This window comes from Chanodichthys erythropterus, chromosome 1 (genome assembly GCF_024489055.1).
Source record: "Chanodichthys erythropterus isolate Z2021 chromosome 1, ASM2448905v1, whole genome shotgun sequence".
Taxonomy (NCBI): Eukaryota; Metazoa; Chordata; class Actinopteri; order Cypriniformes; family Xenocyprididae; genus Chanodichthys; species Chanodichthys erythropterus.
Genome location: NC_090221.1, coordinates 20,238,409 through 20,259,057, shown reverse-complemented (window position 1 = coordinate 20,259,057; position 20,649 = coordinate 20,238,409). Strand labels below are relative to the sequence as shown.

Below are 20,649 nucleotides of genomic sequence, written 5' to 3'. Positions count from 1 at the left end.
CAACCAGGCTGTTTTGCATGAGTGATATGGTCCAGGAAATGAACATCGTCCAGTGCAACTGACAATATATAGAGCACTATATTTTCTATTTTCTATTATATGCAATATATTTTCCTCCATGCAAAATAAGTCCAAACATTATTATATGCTTTTCTTCAGTTTGTAAGTAATGTTTTTAAAAGAAGTTTCGTCTGCTCACCAAGGCTACATTTATTTAATTAAAAATACAGTAAAAACAGTAATATTGTGAAATTATTACAATTTAAAATAACTGTTTTCTATTTGAATATATTTCACAAAGTAATTTATTCCTGTGATGGCAAAGCTGAATTTTCAGCATCATTACTCCAGTCTTCAGTGTCACATGATCCTTCAGAAATCATTCTAATATGCTGATCTTCTGCTCAAGAAACATTTAATGTGTACAATTGTACAAAATATTTGTGTACAATATTTTTTTTCAGGATTATTTGATGAATAGAAATTTCAAAAGAACAGTGTTTATCTGAAATCTAATCTTTTGTAACATTATAAATGTCTTTACTGCCACTTTTGATTGATTCAATGCATCCTTGCTGAATAAAAGTATTCATTTCTTTTCAAAAAAATTAAAATAAAAATTCTTACTGACCCCAAACTTTTGAACGGTAGTGAATGCTACAGAAGCTTTGTATTTCAGATAAATGCTGTTCTTTTGAACTTTCTATTCATCAAGGAATCCTGAAAAAAAAAGTACACAACTGTTTTCAACATTGAAAATAATCATAAATGTTTATTGAGCAGCAAATCAGCATATTACAATGATTTCTGAAGGATCATGTGACACTGAAGACTGGAGTAACGATGCTGAAAATTCAGCTTTGCATCACAGGAATAAATTACTTTGTCAAATATATTTAAATAGTACACAGTTATTTTAAATTGCAATAATATTTCACAATATTACTGTTTTTGACTGTATTTTTATTTAAATAAATGTAGCCTTGGTGAGCAGACGAAACTTTTTAAAAAACATTAAAAATCTTAGTGGTCCCAAACTTTTGGACTGTACTGTATATATAAGCAGAAAAGCAACATGGAATTACATCCATTAAACAAACTATTTCCAGACAACCTGTATTACACAATCTAAAACAGTAGTTTAATGAAAATAGCTTTTGGTTAATAGCCTGTGTGGCCTATGTAATGCCAGCTGACAAGTAAACCCATTTCAATGGCAGGAGCAAGCTATTGCATTTCGACAAAAGATTACGAAGACAAACACATTGAGAAAAATCAATTGTGATTTCACATTGAACTTAATGCTTTAAACAAACACTTCACTAAAAGCACACAGGAAGGGCAAACTAGGACAACGATTTAAAGCAACAAATCTAAAAAGAGACTTTGTGTTTCAAAGAACCCTTGCAAACCACAATTGAAGAGGTTGCCTGAACGGCTGTGTAAACCAAAACGACACCACCCTCTGTAAAAAAAAAAAAAAAAAGTATATCCCATAGTACATACAGACATGTTCAGACATTTGTCTTCAAGTATGCCTTTCCATGGGATCCAAACACTGTAATTTATCTGCGATAGACAACGACTGACAGATACACTGACATATCTGTCAACCAAGGCACCCAAAACAATAGTCAAGATCCTAGTCATCTATCAGCATACTGGGCAAAGGGGTAATTATGAACATTGATAAACAGATGTTTTCATAGTTATGTCACAACAAATGCCACAAAAATGTCAAGAAATTACATCATTTAACCATCAGCGATATGCCTCATGAGGACACGCCCACTTTCATTCACACATCCAATCAGCTCATTCCGTTCCCCAGCATTCCAAAATTGTAGCCTGTGACAAAGAGCTGTCTGGAGAATCGGCTGATCTCTGCATCCAACAATATATTTTATGACAGAACCGACCTCATTTATTTATGTCCTCCCTCATACCAGGGGACATTAGAGAGAGAGAATGACAAACAGCTTTCAAATATCCAGGTGAATCTCACTAAGAAATGTATGCATCATATTTCACCCTAAAATCCATCCAACGGACCATTTAAAGGATTAGTCCACTTTAAAATAAAAATTACCCCTTGATTTACTCACCCTCAAGCCATCCTAAGTCTATATGACTTTACTCTTTCTGATGAACACAATCGGAGTTATATTAATTATCACCCTGATGCTCCAAAGCCTTATAAAGGCAGTGCATGGAAACCACCTGTTTGAAGCACAAAAAGTGCATTCATCCATCACAAACATACTCCACACAGCTCCGGGGGGTTAATAAAGGCCTTCTGAAGTGAAGCGATGCATTTGTGTAAGAAAAATATCCATATTTAACACATTATAAAGTAAAATAACTAGCTTCCACCAGACCACCTTTCGAACTTACGAAACAAGCTTAACTGATGTGAAATTTATTACAACTTATATAATGAGCAAGAACATAATCAACATCTACCAAACCATGTACGCCTATAATAAGTGTTTATATTCAGACCATTTTAGGCCGAGCAGGACGACAACTGCTGCATCATATCCCAGTACCTGCGGGATGTGTCATAACAAAAACAGAGAGAATTTGCTATGGCTACAATGTTCTTCCACAAGACTTTAGCTTAACAACTGCTAGAGTATCGAAAGTTACATAGTGTAGCTTTAAGCACTATATAAAAATTTCTGGGTGAAATATGACCCTGATTGTGTCCAAAATACTTCCCTATATAGTACATAGTCAGGGTGCGTTCACACTTGTAGTTCGGTTCGTTTGGTTCATTTGGTCCGGACCAAAGAAAAAAAAAAAATGTTGTCCTGGTCCGGTTAGTGTTCACATTGGCAATTTTATCACCGAACCTTAAGGCATAAGGATACATTTACAACGTGATTGGTCGGATTTTATGACGTATTGCCTATTTTGAGACGGAACTTACCGAACATCCAAAACAATGTTGTTTTCTGAGGTAAATGCGCTCGTTGTGTGTGTGTAGTGGTGCGTAGCCTGCATGTGATGGTATTTTGGCCAGCTGGGAACTCGTGAAGAGCTTATAAAATGTGCAAAGTAAGTTAGTCAAAACAGCGGCGGGAATCCATCCGTCACACACACAAACGATCTGCTGTGTGGAGACGCGCATCCGATGCCTGTGATAAGCAAACTTGCGTCTATGACGAGAAAAACGGACATGCGTGAGGATTCTGTCCATTTTAGGGTCTCGTCTTCCTGTTTTTGGTTCGGTTAAGTTACATGTCTTTGGTCCGTGTTGCGTTCATATATCATTCAAACCGCACCAGAGTTCGTTTGGAAGCGGACCGAGACCCATCTTTTCTTGTTTGGTGCGTACCAGTATTTGGATGGCAGCGTTCACATTTGTTCAAATGAACCGCACTAACCGAGCAATCGCACCAGGGTTCGTTTTAATCGAACCAAACATGACAAGTGTGAACGCACCCTCATAGTATTCGCAAAACATCCGCGGATGACCTACGTCTGCAGAGATTCTGAATTCGATGGACACTTTACTATCCCATGAGGCCACGGGAGAGGATTTGAGAATGGCAGTAAAGTGGCAAAGCTGATGCTGGTTGGTCACGTGACAGTAACAATAAGGGTGGACACAGTATGTACGAATTTCATTCATACTACTAGAGTTGTCAAAAGTACCGACTTCAGTACCAATTGGTATTGAAATTTTAAAAATGTGACGCTGTTAAGCAGATTTGTAAACACCTCTGATTGGCCATTGTGTTGACGCGCTCATTGAATATGCCTGTGACGAGTATCATTGATGACCATTTACAAAATTTTTGAAGCGTTGATCATTGAAGCCAATCACAAACATATTTGATGAGCCCGTCAACACAGTGGCCAATCATAGGTGTTTACGAATCCGCTCAACAGCGCTCAAAGCATCACATTTTTTAAATTTCAGTACCAACTAGGTACCCAAGTCGGTACTTTTGACAACTCTACATACTACCCACATTCATTCTATATAGTGCACACTTTTTTAAAGGTTGCAAAGTAAATTCAAATTCAAATGTAGTACCTACTCAAATCGTACACGGTTTCGGACGCAGCATCAGTCTCGACAGTTTTCATGAGATTTGCCAGTGAAGAGAGACAAATAGATTTACATATAAATATTGGAGTCATGCACATATTGTTTGAGCTGAGCCATGTTTTATCAAGGGAGACACAATTCTCAAGTGCAAATTTTTAATCGCTCATCTTCTCTTAAACAGGCCATTACTAACCACTACAAGCGCTTATGTGATGACATATAAATGATTCTCGCACACCTTAAAAAGGAAAACCACATTCATAACTGCGGTTTGGACCATTAAACAGACTCTTCGTCATCTTGTGTTGATCACAGGGACGGCTTAATGACAGAGCAGGAAGGAGTGCATCTGTCACTCTGCAGCTAAGCTCCTCTTTTCCCATTACTCATCTCTTAACCACAGACTCTTTCCACCAGTAGCTCCTATTCTGTCTGAGGGCAATAAGGTCCATTTCAAACTTTCCTTTTTTGGGCCTTTTCTGAAGCTCCCCAAAAGGAGTGCAATATAAGCAATTTTAGAATTGTGTCCCAAGGCTTTGGAGTTTTCCCATCTCCATGCTGAGAAGTGAAGGGCAAATCAAGTCATGGAGTTAGCACTCTGTCTCCAGCTTATCTGCTCTACCTTTAGCCCAGGGTCATCCGAGCCATCGGACAGTTTTATTACACAGCGTGAGAGAGAATTTATAAGATTTGTTCTATGCATTTAATGCCAGTCTTAAAATCTACTTGCAAAACACAAGACACCTGAAGTTTCAAGTCCTAGAGGCCATTTAATTTAGCTTAAATACCACACAAGGTCCCATGCCAAGTTATCAACACAATTGCTATAGCAACAAGCAAAAGACCGTTTCATTTGGAGTCATGTCGCAACCTGATAGATCTGCACTCTAGACACAATTTTGGGCCAAATTACATTGAAAAGCCACATTCACATTTTCAAAACAACAGACCAAAATTAAAAGCTAAATTATATCACAAGGGCACAAGAGTGACTGCCTAATTTTTACGTGGCCTTGGTTTTGAAGTAAAATGATTTTACATTTATGCATCTGAAAGTGTTTTATCCACCAGTTTGTTGTTGAGATTCAAACCTATGATATAAATGATGCCACCAACATGCTTTTCAAACTGAGAGATACATATTTTCCATAGGTATTTAAAAAAAAAAATAAATAAATAAATAAATAAAAAAAAAAATTATATTATATATATTATATATATATATATATATATTATTTATATATATATATATATATATATATATATATATATATATATATATATATATATATATATATATATATATATATATATATATATATATATATATATATATATATATATAAAAATAAAGAGTTCTAAGAACCAAATTAACCAGCTCAGAGATAAATCATAACATTTGATTTAAAACAAAAAAACAAACAAAAAAAACAACAAGACAGTATAAAACCAAGTCTTATTATTTGGATTTTATGTGCTTATAAAAAGCATTTATTATTACTTTACTAATAGTTATATTACTTTTAAAGTATTAATAAATATTTTGAATTAATAACTAATTTTTTATACTTCTATTTAGCTTCAATTTATTTTATTACCATTTTAGTTTTATTAATTTTAAGTACTTCATCTTAAACTTATTTTATTTCAGTTTTGATTTTTTTTTTTTTTTTTTTTTTTTTTTTTGATTAAGTTTTAGTTATTTGGTTATGTGCTTTTGCATTTTTATTATTTAATTTTAGTCATTTTAAGTAGGCTACTTAATCTTAAACTTGTTTTGTTTCAGTTAGTTGCTAAGCAACATTCCTTTTTCATCTAATATTTATATTATTTTATTTTATTACAGCTTTATTTAAAAAAAAAAAATTACTAGTTAATAACACTGAATGCATTTCACAATTCTTTTGTACAGAATTTTAAGATACAGTATATATTAAATCATAAAAATCCACAGAATCAGTGCTACACCAATCGTAGCACTTGTGGTAAGCTTGTCTTAAGATTTGTCATCACTATAAATCAATTTTGTATGGAGAAAATTAAATTTTATTTTTTTTTAATTAAATAACACGTCTGGAGATCTGTTGCTGTCTATAGAGATAGGCAGTGGTTTTCACATCCTTAACAAAACAATGGTAAACCACTATAGACCTTATGTGCCAGAGACACAAGTGCAACGCCATCTTTATAATATTGTCTTTGAACTTCTTTTTTTGTGGTAGCTCTGTATATTTCTATGGCATTGCTGTCAAAGAATAGCTGGTGAAGTGGATTTTTCTGGTGTAGAGTTAATGAAAGTTATCATGAGCATTGTAATGTTTAAAGTTGATGTCTTAACAAATGTCAGTAGACCGGGAAGATTTTAAAACGAGCAGTTCATTCATAAATATGTAAGACTGCTGTGGAAATACAAACCGGAAGTCAAACACAACGAGCACAGTGCTGAAAAGGGGCGGGGCTACATAAGGTCTATAAACAGACAATTACATTAAATGGAATGACAAAATATTCTTTTAGGTATCTATTAACTATTAAATGGTGTCCGACTAGTCTTTTTTTCAAAGCCCTTCAAAGCTCTTTGACGTCACCACAGATGTAGACATCGGAATACATTTGTTTAGTCGTTTCTAATGCACCACATGTTGTAAATAAAAAATCTTTCAAGACTGCAATAAAAGGGTTTAGAGTGATGCATTAACCAGAGAACTCAATTTCCTGTTAAGTCATCCTCTCTCCCTTTATGTGTTACTGAAACTAAAAGACACTGATGTAAGACATGGAGTAAATGTGCGTGTGTATACCTGCTCAGAGTGAGTGTGAGGGAGTCGGTTGCGGCTCTGATCTTGTTCTGTGCCTCCACATGGGTCATCTCCTCTGCATTGGCCTCTGAGATGGACACCACCCAATCACCAACACCCACTCCGGCCTGGGCCGCCTTGCCACCTGGGGTCAGCTGAAACAGCCAAAGAGAACCAACATTAGTCACTCTCTGTCTAATGAAGTGTCAGGAGACGACTTTCAGCGAACTCAAAACATTTCAAATCTAAACCAGATTTTCACATTTTTTTGAAGCAAGTGAGTGGTGCTGAAAACACAATACAAGGGGTGTTGTGAGTGGTTGCCAGGGTGCCAGAGTTCTATAGCACATTGGTGTGTGGTTGCTAAGGTATTCTGGATGGTTACTACGCAGTTGATTAATGACTAAAGCCATAAGTGCCACCCCCAAGCCTCAATGACTTCTCTGGTCTCAACATATTGCTAATCTAACTACTTCTACAGTATGTAAACCTACTGCAGTTTTTAGCTTGTTTTTTTGTCCATCCAGTGGAAATTGTAAGTCTTGTAGCTTAGAAAAGAAATAGCACACACAAACACACCTCAATAAGTGGCATAATAGGTATAAGTACCATCTAGCATGCAGTGTTTTACGTTAAAAACTATAAAAAAAAAGTAATAGCTGAAATAAAATAAAATATAAATATTAGAAACTTGGACTAACCGGAAAAAGCAAAAATAAATAAATAAGTAGACAATACATAAGTAAATATATAAATACAAATAAATATAAATAAAAATATAAACAAGTATAAAAATAAATATAAATAAATAAATACCATTTAAAATGTTTTTTAAAACCAAAAACTAATAAAAATGACAAAAGAACATAAAATGGCTAAAAATTTAATAAAAAAAAAAAAAAAAAAAACTAAAAGCCAATTCAAAATATCAATTAAAACATCATTCGTAATATAGCGAACACTAAAATAACACTGGTAGCATGCAGGACAAGCTTTCTGTCTAAGTTTAATACTTAAGGTAAGCTTATTTAAAGAATTAGTTCACTTTCAAATAAAATTTTCCTGATAACTTTACTCGCCCCCATGTCATCCAAGATGTTCATGTCTTTCTTTCTTCACTCGAAAAGAAATTATTGAACGAACGCAGCACCAGTTCTGTTTTTTTCCGTAAGTAGAATAGGGAAGGCGTAGGACATACAGCGTAAGAATACGAAAAGCGGAAGCACGTGCAAAGCGATCAATTCTGTTTATAAAGCATATACAGTTGTATTTTTTTTTTGATCGTTTCACTAGATAAGACCCTTATTCCTCGTCTGGTATCATTTAAAGTCCTTTGAAGCTGCACTGAAACTGTAATTTTGACCTTCAACCGTTTGGAGGCCAATGAAGTCCACTATAAGGAGAATAATCCTGGAATGTTTTCATCAAAAACCTTCATTTCTTTTCGACTGAAGAAAGAAAGACATGAACATCTTGGATGACATGGGGGTGAGTAAATGATCAGGAAAATTTTATTTGAAATTGGATTAATCCTTTAAGTCCCTAACCTAGTATGAACTATAGTAATAATAATGCCTGTCTTAGCACCACTAATATGACTCTCCAAAGCAATAAACTACAATTTATTTAATATGTAAAAGCTGCTTAATTTATTATAATTTGACCTGGATTCTGAAGATGTCTAAATTTAGGGCTCTGTGCTTTAGTGGGCCACCAACAATTGAGAAGATTAAAATGGGAACATTTCTCTGAACCTGCAAACCTGACCTGTTTTATCAAGCATTTTGTCGCCATTATCACTCAAGAAAGGAATGTTACTTTACAAGCATTCAAAAACACTTTAGTTGTATTAGCTTGAATAAATGACAGGCATTAGGTGTAAAAACAAAAAGATCATCTAAATAAAAAGTACATTAGCCAACCACACATCATGCTGAGCTTTTCAACTATTCAAAACAATGTCATCGCTAAAACCACAGTAGTGAAAGAAGCAGCACACCTAACTTCCAATCGATCAAACCCAACACACAAGAACAAACACAACTGAGAGGAAGTGAAGTCTACAGCATGGACAAAGAACTCACAATGTAATACTGTTGATAAATCCATTGTCATAACAAAAAAAAAAAAAGAAAAGCCGGTCTAAAATAATCCAGCACTTTAACGCAGCATTGACTTTTACAGTCTCACTGTGCAGCGCTTTCAGATAAGGCTGACTTGGCAATGAAGCGAGCCACAGCATTTAAATCACTCAGAAAAAGGCCCGAGGCGACGCCCAGAAGGGAAAGTGAAGAGAATGTAGGGAAATATGCAAGTGCCGGTGTTACATGGAAATGAACATCCAAATTTTGAAACATGGAAAATGTTCTACATGCTGTCTGGACTCTGTGTACAATATGAATGGGAAATTATGTTCTGTGTGTCATGTCTAGGAACATATGAGTCACATTCATGTGTATATCACTGATTTATGCTAAAGCAACACATATGTCCCAGATTTAGGCTTATACCTTGTTTATCACTGGAATAGCAAAACCAAAATGTGAAATTCCAAGGCTTAGTCAGCCTGTGTCTGATTCCTTCTGGGAAATAAGACCAGCAACAGTTTCAGATAACTACGGAGCAAAGTGTGAACAACTTGAATGACACACACACGATAAAGCGCACAACCTAGACCCAAGATCCCGCCAAACTGATATGCCATATAAAATTTCTGAACATTCATTCCAAACCATGCAAGCTCTGCCAAGCTTTGGAGGAATTTCTCTGACCTATTGTTGATCTGGCAAGCAGTTCAGCAAGATTTCCGCTGAAGACGAACATTTATGAGGAAACTTTGCTCAAAACTCCCACAAAAACAGTAAAGAGGAAAGATTCAAGCCCTACCCTAAAGCTAAAAGGTGCACTTTTTTGCTCCAAAGACGGAGGTCATAAGAATTTCTGTTAGCATTTATATTCATTTCGATCATAGTTGCTCAGCTTCTGAATGGCCATTAATGAAAAAAAGATGCTTTTTTGAACCAGATGGTGTATTTACAACATCTACCAGCAGGGTTAACATGATCATTTGAAACCATGACCCCGTGGACCCAAACAGCACCACCACATTTTGGCCACAAATAAAAGCAACTCAAAATGCAAAATGCTGCACATCATTAACAACACTTAGTCTGTGTAATAAGATAATAAGACATTTGGTGGTAACACCCTAATGAGATCCAGCTTTTGCTGCTGGCATGCATTTGAATTCAATGCACATGGTCTACCTTCATGTCTATATAAAGCTGTCCCAGAAGTTTTACCATCTGCTCTGGACATTTCAGACTCCCTATCCCTCCATTCTCCAAGTTCTACCACATTTCCTGTCCCTGCTGCCTGCTATTCACTTCAACAAACATTTACAAGTCTTCTTTGCTGAACTGCGAATCAGAATCCGGAGTTGGACAGCACTGGGAGAAGAGAACAAAAGTTATTGTGCTTGGGCCTCAGCCCTCAACAGCCTGTTTGAGACCATGCAAATATTTATGAAACATAAGAAGCATTGTGACGTCGGCAGGACATCATGAGGAAATGGCTGGGGTCTGAAAAACAATCCTGCAGAACGTCCTCCCTCAGGTGTAGCGCTTTGGCAAGCATACAGGAAACAGACAAGACCATGAGAGGTCTTAGAAAGTACTTAATTGTAATATTATACTGTAAAAATAAGAGCATTTAGTAATAATAATAATAATAATAATAATAATAATATAAGCAGTGTTGGGGAAAGATCCTTTTAAAAGTAATGCTTTACAATAGAGTACAGGGATGATCAGAACCTGGAAGACTCATTCACTGCTGGTTCCCTCAAGATTTTTCAATGGGTTTTTCAATTTATGAGTAAAATAAAGCCTATGGTAAACATACTTTGACTTTTTGTTCTACAACGTAAACTGCACACTCTCACATCCCAAACTAGTTAGTTACTTTTTCAAAAATAAACATGCCTGCTTCAAAATTCACATTTAATGAATGGGTGTGTGTAGTTTACGTTGTAGAACAAAACAAAGTATCATCAAGTTATGTTTACCTCAGGCTGTATGTTACTCACAAAATGAAAAACCCCATTATAAAAGCCCATAGGAAAATTTTGAGGGAAACGGTGGCGAATTAGTCTTCCGAGTTCTGACGTCATCCGTGCACCACTCTATACTGCAGTACTCCCTAAAAAAGGAACTAATTGAGTTACATAGTTACTTTTTATGGAAAGTACTAGTGTGTCACATTACTTTTGCGTTACTGTTTCTCACTTGGGTTGGGATTGCTTGTTTGTTTTAAATAAATAAATAAATAAAAGTTGTCTGTCTTAATCTACCCATTTTAAAAATTTAAACTCATCAAGCTTTTGTTTATTTAGTTTTATTTTTTAATCGAGAGCCGATAAAGCTTCTTACGTTGAGAAGCACTTGTTGTCATTACAAGTTTGGGAAGATACGGTGAATGTTGAGTTTCTGAATGTATGTTATAAGCAAACTTAAGTAACCCAAACTGAGTTTGTGTTGAGCAGCATTTGCTGTGAACCAAGCCAGTCTGAGAGACTACACTGAATCATAAGCTGCTTGCATGTAAAAAGTATCATGATTTTCATTTTATTTCGGATTAATCATACTGTCCTACCTCATGTCATTAAAAATATGAACAAAAAGGACGTTAACAGAATGTTTTTGTGTGATCTTTTACAGTCAATGGAAGTGAATAATGACCAGGGGCCATCAAAAAGCACCATAAAATTAGTCTTGGTGATGTATTCAACAATACCTTTATGGTACTTTTTGTCATTTTAGATCTTCACAGGCCCTGGTCACTATTCACTTTCAAAAGGAAAAGAACAGTGCAAACATCAATTTGTGGAAGGAACAAAATTTGAAAGCGAGATAATGACAAGGATTTTTTTTTCCTAATTTTGGGTGTACTATCCCTTTAAAAGTAAACACAAAGGAAAACGAGCACACACACACACACACACACACACACACACACACACAAATAAAAGGTTGAGCGACAAAAGAGATAGAAAGAAGACAAGAGGAACATGGATGGTTGGTTATGCAGATAAAGCTGATGGACATGGCCACCTGTGTTACTGGCTCAAGTTCAGAGCCCAGCTGTTCCTTGGCTTGAGTCTGGTGGCAGTAAAGTGCTGAGCTAAGATCTTTTACAAGTCAAAGGGGGAAGAGTAAAGAAACCTTAAACCCTCTGACATCAATGTGCAGAGCGACACAAGAAAATACACTTGCATAAACAGTTAAAAACAAGGACGGCAGCCATATTAGATGTGCGATGAATGATGATTTGGGTCACAATCAACAATAAAAATAGAGTCTTTGACATTTCCTATGCATGCCCTGGATATCAGATGCTAAATGGTCTTTAAAATCATGGCCCATTTACAATTTTCTCCACCAGACAAGCAGCAGCCTATCCTTTTGTCCTTTATGGTGCTGAAAGTTTATGTGGCAACCCTAAAGACCACCCTGTTAAAATACTTGCTGCATTTCACTTTCCATTTCCTTTTGGGGGGCTGTAAGACTCTGGGCCTCAGTGCAATTGCGTCAGCTGATACGAGTGAGCCATAAATATCTTAGATGTAAGAGCCAAGCTTTAAAACAAACTGTCTTCAGAGGTCTCCTTGAGCAGCCACTGCCACGCTGGCTAACAAGCCCTCTAAAAGCGAACAAACAAACTGACAAACTTGTTAAAATGACTCTGACAAACTCAGATGATTAGGTAAGCAGGCCAGAGACACTGGGAATATGATCAGTAAACCAAGAACTAAATGTCTCTCATGAGGAATGTCAAATGCATCTCTCTTTTTTATTTTGTTAAAGTAACAATTCAGCCAAAAGGGGAAATGCTGTCATTGTTTACTTACTCCCATGTCGTTCCAAAACCATATAGGTCTACTCTTTCCCCACTTTTGCAATGTTGTTAAGTGCATCCCTTTAAATTTAAATTAGCTGTTGCTCCTGGCTCCCTTTCCAGAGGGCGGAGTTTCAAGGACTCATGCTCCAGCATACCGGCAACAACAAAACAGGACAATCTCACGCACTAAAAATATCAGAAAGGGCGTTCATGTGCAATTTTTAACTAGGAAACTCGTTTACAATAATTCTGACAGCACGTGAGGGCAGCATCACTTCTGGATATGAAGTCTGAGCACAAAGCGTTGGTATTGACCATCTTTCAGAATCAACCTTTGTGAAAAACCAGCAATGAAGCAGTCCGGCGTAAAATGATTGGCGCAAACATACAGACTTTTTCTACTTTCTTTGTGGTTAAAATGAAATTTAACCACAATGTCCTCAGTGACTCAGATGACAGGGGTCTATGGAAACACTTGTTCATTAGTACATCCTAAAACACAACACAACACTTGTAAAGCCTCATTTGGATTAGACTTTGTAAAACTCAAGCTAGTACAGGAAAGATACAGAAATGACAGACTGTGCTTCTCACTCAGGGCTGTGTCTAAGCTAAAAGGGCAGATGTCACCGGTTGTGGGCAGGGCTCCTCCCTATGATAATGTCATTGTAGTGGAGGATCTGAATCAGCTCATTTGAAGAGAATGCTTCTGATTTATGGGAATTATAAAAAAAAAAAAAGAAAAAAAAAAAGAAAAAAAAAGAAGTGAGTGGATTTTTACCATTATAGACTGATTGTTTACACACACTGCAGACACACATCGGCGTTCAAACACCTTATAAAAGTGAATTTTGCATAATAGGTCCACTTTAAATAATCTTTATACAATGACAGTTCTTGGTGACAACAGGAGCCCAGAAGAGAGAGAAAAAAAAAGCATAAAATAACAGTAGTCCATTTGTGTGCTTTATTTTCAGAGGAACAGACCAAAATGTAGGTAGTTATTCACTGAAAACCCAAAACCTTCCCTCCACTGCAGCTCCCAACACAAGAAACAATGACATGCCTTAAAAAAAAATTTCTTCTGCAGGGAAGATTATCAGTGAATAATAATTTTCTTTCGTTTTCTTGACAACCATGGTAACCTTGAGCTGTACTTGAACAGAAATGAGCTATATTTAAAAATATATATATTTTTTTGAGTTTAAGAGCATACAGGTTTATAACGGCAAAGAACAATTAATCTCATAACGTTTTTTAACAAACTATAAATGTATTATTAGCCAATAGAAGGACATTCTCATTCTCGAGAACATATGACTGTCAAAATAAATAAGTGAGTGCAGATTTAGTCAACAATATTTTAGGTCCGTTTTCCTGAAAGAAAAAAAAAAAAAGTGTGCAACTGTTTCTTTTAAATCCTTATATCTGATATAAATTGGATTATGGATCAACTTTTAAGAGCACACTAACATGTAGATGGCCTCAAGGCTAATCATCATTGACTAAGAGTCACAAAAATCCAACTTTGATTTCATGGGGTATTTAACCTCCAGAGAAACATGCACTAAGTAATAAATGTCTTCATCAAGGAAGCAGACCTGCTTCAGTTTGGGTTAAAGTCACAACACTGGAACCCCAGGGAACAAATCACCAAAGAAAAACTCAAACTGTTCTCTAATCTTCTACAGATTACATCATCATACATAATTTTCTAATTGCAGTTGTGCTTAATTTCAGCTGATTGGCAGGTTGTCTGCTAATGCAAACCAGATGGACATCCACTGAAGCAAATATAAATCATAACATTTGTACAATATAGCCATTATGGATTTCACAGCTAGTACACACAGATCCAATGATTTGTGTGTGTTTGTGTGTGTGTGTGTGTGTGTGTGTGTGTGCCATCTCCTCTGTAGGTTTCACTTTTACTGATTTCACCAGGAAAGTATTCCTTTGAGGTCTAAGAGCCATGTCATCTGGTTATGGGAATGATGACTGGAGACATTAATGGATAGTGGGTACAAAAGCAGACAAAGGGCTGCTCTGTTGCCAGAAATAGGAAAGCAGTGTTAAAAATCCCAGGAATGCTGAGGAAATGTGCCGATGTGTGCAATGGAAAGAGAACAGGAGGAGGAGGAGGTGAATGAAAGGAGGAATGAAAGGGAAATACTCAGGCCAGTCCAATTTCCAAATACCATCAGCTGATGAACTCAATCCCTGCTTATGACATGGGGAAAATACAGTCGCTAATGATGCTAGACTTTATTAGTAATGTGGGATTGAGGTGATTTTTAGCAAATTAGCAAATGGGGGTTACTTAATGGCCCGAGTCAAAAGAGACCAAACCAAAGACATGCACAGAAGAGCTATATTTAGGGACCACAATTGGTCCCTAAAAATAGCTTTACTGTGCATGTTTATCATCCAACAGGTGAAAACTGTAAAGTAGATTGCTTAGAAAAGCAACTCTCCTCAAAGACTACCACTCATGTCCATATAGCGCAAACGGCGCAGAGTGAGTCACACGCCAAAGTTTAAAACACAAGATTAGTGGTTTGTGTAAATTCAAAGTAAGCACTACTAATTATTATGTATAACGGCAAATGTTTTAGCTGTCCTCTATAAATAAGCCACTATGTTCCATTTCATCATTCTCCTGTTTAAATGGCCAGCCTTGTGTGCCTCAGCATGTAATACCTCACTCTTTAACCCCTTTGTTCTCCCATTGAGGAGAAGGGGGAAAACAGACCACCCATCTTCAGATTACTCCACTTTACAACCTGTGGACAGAGAATATCTTCAATTAACTCACCATCAATTTCGACCTAGCATGATTTAACACTTGACAGTTCGGCAACGTAGAAGGGCGTAGCCCTCTGTCAAGATGAATGAATCACCGTCCTTCATATCAGACTAACAAATCACCTTTAACAGCATAGCGTAATCGCATACTACAGAACAAACACACCTAATGAGTCACCTCCTGTCATTATAATGACTGGCTGATGTCAACCTGAACACAGGAAGTCATCTGTCTGTAACATTCCATTGAAAATTCATTTTCACATCTGTCAAGAGGTGAGGACGACTGAGGTATGAAGTGTTTGCATTACTGTGATGTGTTAAATATTAGGCACGTTCCAGGTAGTGTGATTAGTATTATGGTACTAAATGGTGATAACATGCCAATTTAGGTCTTCAGAATAGAAAAGTCTTTGTGAGGCCTTACATAGAGAGCCACTGAAATATAAAGTGAATAACTGACCCATCTGGATGGACTTATCTCCACTTTTATCAATTTTCCATTTCTTTGAATAAACGCTGAAGCGGTTCCTGCAGTTTTACTCAAAAAAAAAAAAATTGAAGATATCCTTCATTTCCAAAATGATAGTCATCATTTATGCTATGTTAGCTCTAACATGAAGAAATGGCGGTATCTGTTCAGTCCTGTAATGAAATCATTCTTCATAAACCCAGGACCCTGCAATGCACTTTATGAGAAGCTAAATCAGTTTAAGAATGACACGCACAGACACGCTCCTGTTATTGCATAACATCTGGCAACAGCAGGCAGCTTTATGACCGACTCACACAATGACGGATGAAGTCACCATTTTGACTGAGGCAGACATTTAAGGGAGTGTCAGTGCAAGTCATCAACGTAGACAGACGTCTGAGTGCTAAACAGATGTACATGGCTGCAGATCAGACAAAGTAAAGAAAATTGTGAAAATGTAGAATCTGGCAGAGCTAAAAACAAAGAAAGTCTAGCATTTGTTACTTGATAATTAACAGTATTTAGAAGCCAAAATTCACATTGCCAATGAATCAATAAAAAAAAAAAATGTACAGATGTAGACAAGAAAAACTATTAAGAACAAGACACATTACAAACGCAATGAAAACAGATTTGTGAAGCGTGTAATTTACGCTACACTAGCTTACCTCAGCAAAACCGCAAAATGACTTTTCAAACAGTTTTTTCAAACCCATCTGTCATTGGTTGAGCAAACAAACAGTCCTGCCCCAAATGCAATGCATTAGTTGATCTAGTGTTCCAGTCTTGGAATACAAAAACGTAACTCACTGCTCAACCACCGCAGTACAATTCATCAATTGAGAATTTAACTAGGCTTTCACAACCGTTCAACGAAAATGTAGCAACATGGATTCCTTTTTACACCATACTCCAGGGTTCCCTTATGAATATGCACCACTGATTGTTGACATGCTAAAATATACAGAATGAAATGTATAAATTTAAATGGAATGAAAGACCAAGAATGTTCTGCATGTTAGCTTGCTTCTTGTGCCCAAGAGCTTAAAGGTGCTAAAGAGGATCTTTTCGTCGACTGAGACACCACAGACTGTTAGTGAGTTTTTGAAGTGAGCGCATACGTAAGAACAACCCCCCTCCTTCACAGCTCATTTCAAGGGAATGCCTCCCAAAACTTGTGCACGAGTATTGGAACATGAGTGTTTACCACCGGCATTCGCTGTATCGTGTTAGTGGATTCATTATGTCAGACTCACCGCAGTTAACTCATAATCTGCAGTTGTTACTCCTGTCTCATGACAAAAACATTGCATGCGGCGCCTGTGGAGTGTGGAAAGTTACTGGAGCGCGCAGCCGCGTTCATCTCTCACAAGGAACGTCATGGCAGTGATTGACAAGCCAGAGGGCCAATCGTTTATGTGATGATCACGTAAACGATTGGCTGATGTTTTTAAGGCCCTACCTTGTGCACAGATGATGTATATTAATATTATTCCTTTCAGTGCACCTAATAAATAGTCTTTATCGGTTAGTAAAGACAGTTTCAAGTAATATTGCAAAAATGTATAAAACAAAACATCCTCTTTAGCACCTTTAATAGCCTATCCCCCGGTTTCACAGATAAGGCTTAAGCTAGCCCTAGACTAAAATGCATGTTTGAGCTGTTTTAACTGAAAGCAACTTGCACTGACATATCTTAAAATATGCCAGTGTTACCGTTTTGTCTCAAGATGCATACCAGTAATGTTTTTTTTCTAGGGTACGTTTATAAAAGCTACTTAAAATTCCCTAATTAAACTAAGGCCTAATCCTGGCTTAGGCTAAGCCCGGTCTGTGAAACCGAGCCTAAATGTTAAATACTAACTTAAACTATGCACGTTGAGAGCTGTAGTTCCAAACACAGGTTTTGCAATGTGGTTTGCAAATGTTCGTTGGAACTATGATTTCTGGGAATCCTGAATCATTGAACTATGTTGGTAATGACATGCAGCCATAATGATGGTTTTGGAAAACTAATTGCTAATCAGGACGCTCAACAAACAGAACATTTTGAAAACACTACAGAGTTTTTTTTTTTTTTTTTTGTGGAATCAACCTACGAATAGCTTACTTATGGTTGTCTGTGCATACTAATAGAAGAAAGTACTTTAATGGCTCGTTTCCACTGAGCGGTACGGTTCAGTTCACACAGTACAGTACGATTTGGGATGGTAAACCCTGGTCCGACTTGTGTTTCCACCAACAACAGTACCCTTACTAGGCGTGGTGTATGCCGGAAAGTAGCGATGTCATTCTCACGTGAAGAAGAAAGTGACAGTAAACAACAATGGAGGACATACAGCAGCTTTGTTTGAGCAAAAGCTGAAGGCTGCAAGGAAAAACAGACGAAAATTACATATTGTGTTGCAACGGTATTGTGATGTCACTCACCTTGTAGCACACACAAGTGACGATTCTTTGTCAACCAATCAACGTTCTGCAGAGAGTGTAGCTCCACCCTTTTGGTACCGGAACTATTGGTACCATTGCGCTAGGTACCCCAACAGAAGGGGGTACCTAAAAAAAAGTGGTACGGCTCGGAAATAGGGTACCATTCACAACATCTAACAATGGAAACAGCAAAAATTGCATACCATACTGTACTGTACTGAACCGTACCACTCGGTGGAAACGAGCCATAATATGAAAATGTATCCGCATCACTTTTATCCAAATCAAGGCCTCATTATTCGTCTCTATGGTATTCGTATACATACGAAATGACCTTTCAGGTCCACAACAGCACTAGCTACCAGAGCTGACGTTGTGTGTAAACTACAAACAACACTGCTCAAATAAGGAATGGAAATTCTCTGTCTGGACCTGATCTGTTCAATATGCTCCATTGGAGGTGCCATTAAGCCAAGATCCAATGACCTTAAAGAGCGAACAACGCATGCTGGAAACTAAACAAAGCATAACATATCCTTGTGAGGAGACATCTGAATGGAGTTCTGAAGCAGGCCTTTTCTTATGGGGTTGATATCAAGCGGTGACATGTTTCTGAAGGAATGCAAGTGTTGAAATAGACCTCAAGAAGCACTGAGCACACTGTTCTCATTAACTCTATTGCATTTCCTTTTGAGGTTGTGTTTAATGTCTTTCTGCGTGCAGAGACCGGGACCATAAACTAACACAGAAATGGTGCAAAACCTCATTACGGGTATGAAAACACCTTGAGTGAGTGATGGGTTCATGCTATCTAAATGAAGTCTGTGAAATGCCTCGTTCATTTGTCAAACTTAAATGTTAAAGGGGGAAAAAAATGGGATGAATACATCATTTATATGCAGCTGACAGCTTAAGCTGTAAACAAAACATGTCTATTACCCATCGCCACATCCAAGATGAGGTCACTTACCCTGGACACGGTCAGAGGCATGTTGAAGTCCTTGCCTCCCTGAAGCCGAAAGCCCCAGGGAGCAGGTCCGTTGAGTGTTACACAGTATATATTCATGGCCTAAAGAGAAAACAAACACACAAGAGAGATTATAGTGTCATTCCATCATGTAGTAATAATATTACAAGTGATTCTGAGCTCCAAACAAAGCTGAAACCAAACATTCCAGACCCACATATGTGAACAGTGTCTGGTATGCTGCTGACGTCTGACTGTCTGTGAATTAAATCCAACAACTCTTTGGATTGGAAGATATGTTGAACAATTATATAGTACAATATTGAACCATATAGTATATCCATATTTACTCGCATACATCGAGTTCACTCATGTAAAGCTATATATACTATTACACTCTTAAAAAGGTTCTTTGGAAAATGCAAAATGGTTCTTCTATGGTGTCACAGTGAAAACTCTCTTTTGGAAACTTTATTTTTTTTGTAGCAAAACTCGGCTTCATGATTGCTTATATCGTAAGCTATATTATCGAATAAAAAGTTGGATATATGGGTCAAGTACGTCCTACTTTATTGGGATACATATGTCATACTCACATAAAGCAATATAATAGCAAACCTCAACTGCTAAAATCGCAAAATGTAAACTTTAACGCCCAGCTCTAAGATATTAAGATTTCTGTAACTCTGGTTTAAAACAATGTTTATTGTGAAACGCACAACACACACAAAAAAATAACTTGACAACTGAACAAAAGTTCAAATAACACACATTTGGCTTGAGATTAACAGCACTGAAAAGACTTTTATTCCTGCGTGACCAACCGTTCTCGGCAGCATTCACGGAGACATTTGAGATTCGGCTTGTTTAAATTAATTATCAGGTAGGTGACAAAAATAAGCACCTATTTATTTCCATTGCGCGGTTAACTGCACATTACTGGTCAGTGATACACAAGGAAAGTGCACATTATCTACACTCTAGCAAATCCATGAGTGAAAATGCAATACATTATGACAACCCAGCACATTTTAAAAGTTAAATAGATTTATAGCACTCAGTGGCTGTTTGAATAAAGTATAAGCATGATGACACGCTTATGCGTGATGACAGCAGATTCATTTAATAACTTTTGCATTAATGATTCATTTTATTCCTCAAACACTAAAATAACCCACCAGTGACACCTCCAGCAAATCATTGCATCTGTGTTGAT

General features: G+C 36.8%; 1 protein-coding gene across 3 annotated transcripts in view; it reads right to left on the bottom strand.

Annotated features, from left to right (window-relative positions):
* Nucleotides 1-20,649, bottom strand: part of pdlim7 (PDZ and LIM domain 7) — a 49,584-nt gene that overhangs the window by 27,281 nt on the left and 1,654 nt on the right. For all 3 annotated transcript variants that reach the window (XM_067389368.1, XM_067389379.1, XM_067389372.1), the window contains exons 2-3: nucleotides 19,437-19,535; nucleotides 6,862-7,013 (exon numbers count right to left, since the gene is read on the bottom strand). In XM_067389368.1, the coding sequence (XP_067245469.1) occupies nucleotides 6,862-7,013; nucleotides 19,437-19,535 (251 nt within the window). The remainder of the gene's footprint in view (nucleotides 1-6,861; nucleotides 7,014-19,436; nucleotides 19,536-20,649) is intronic.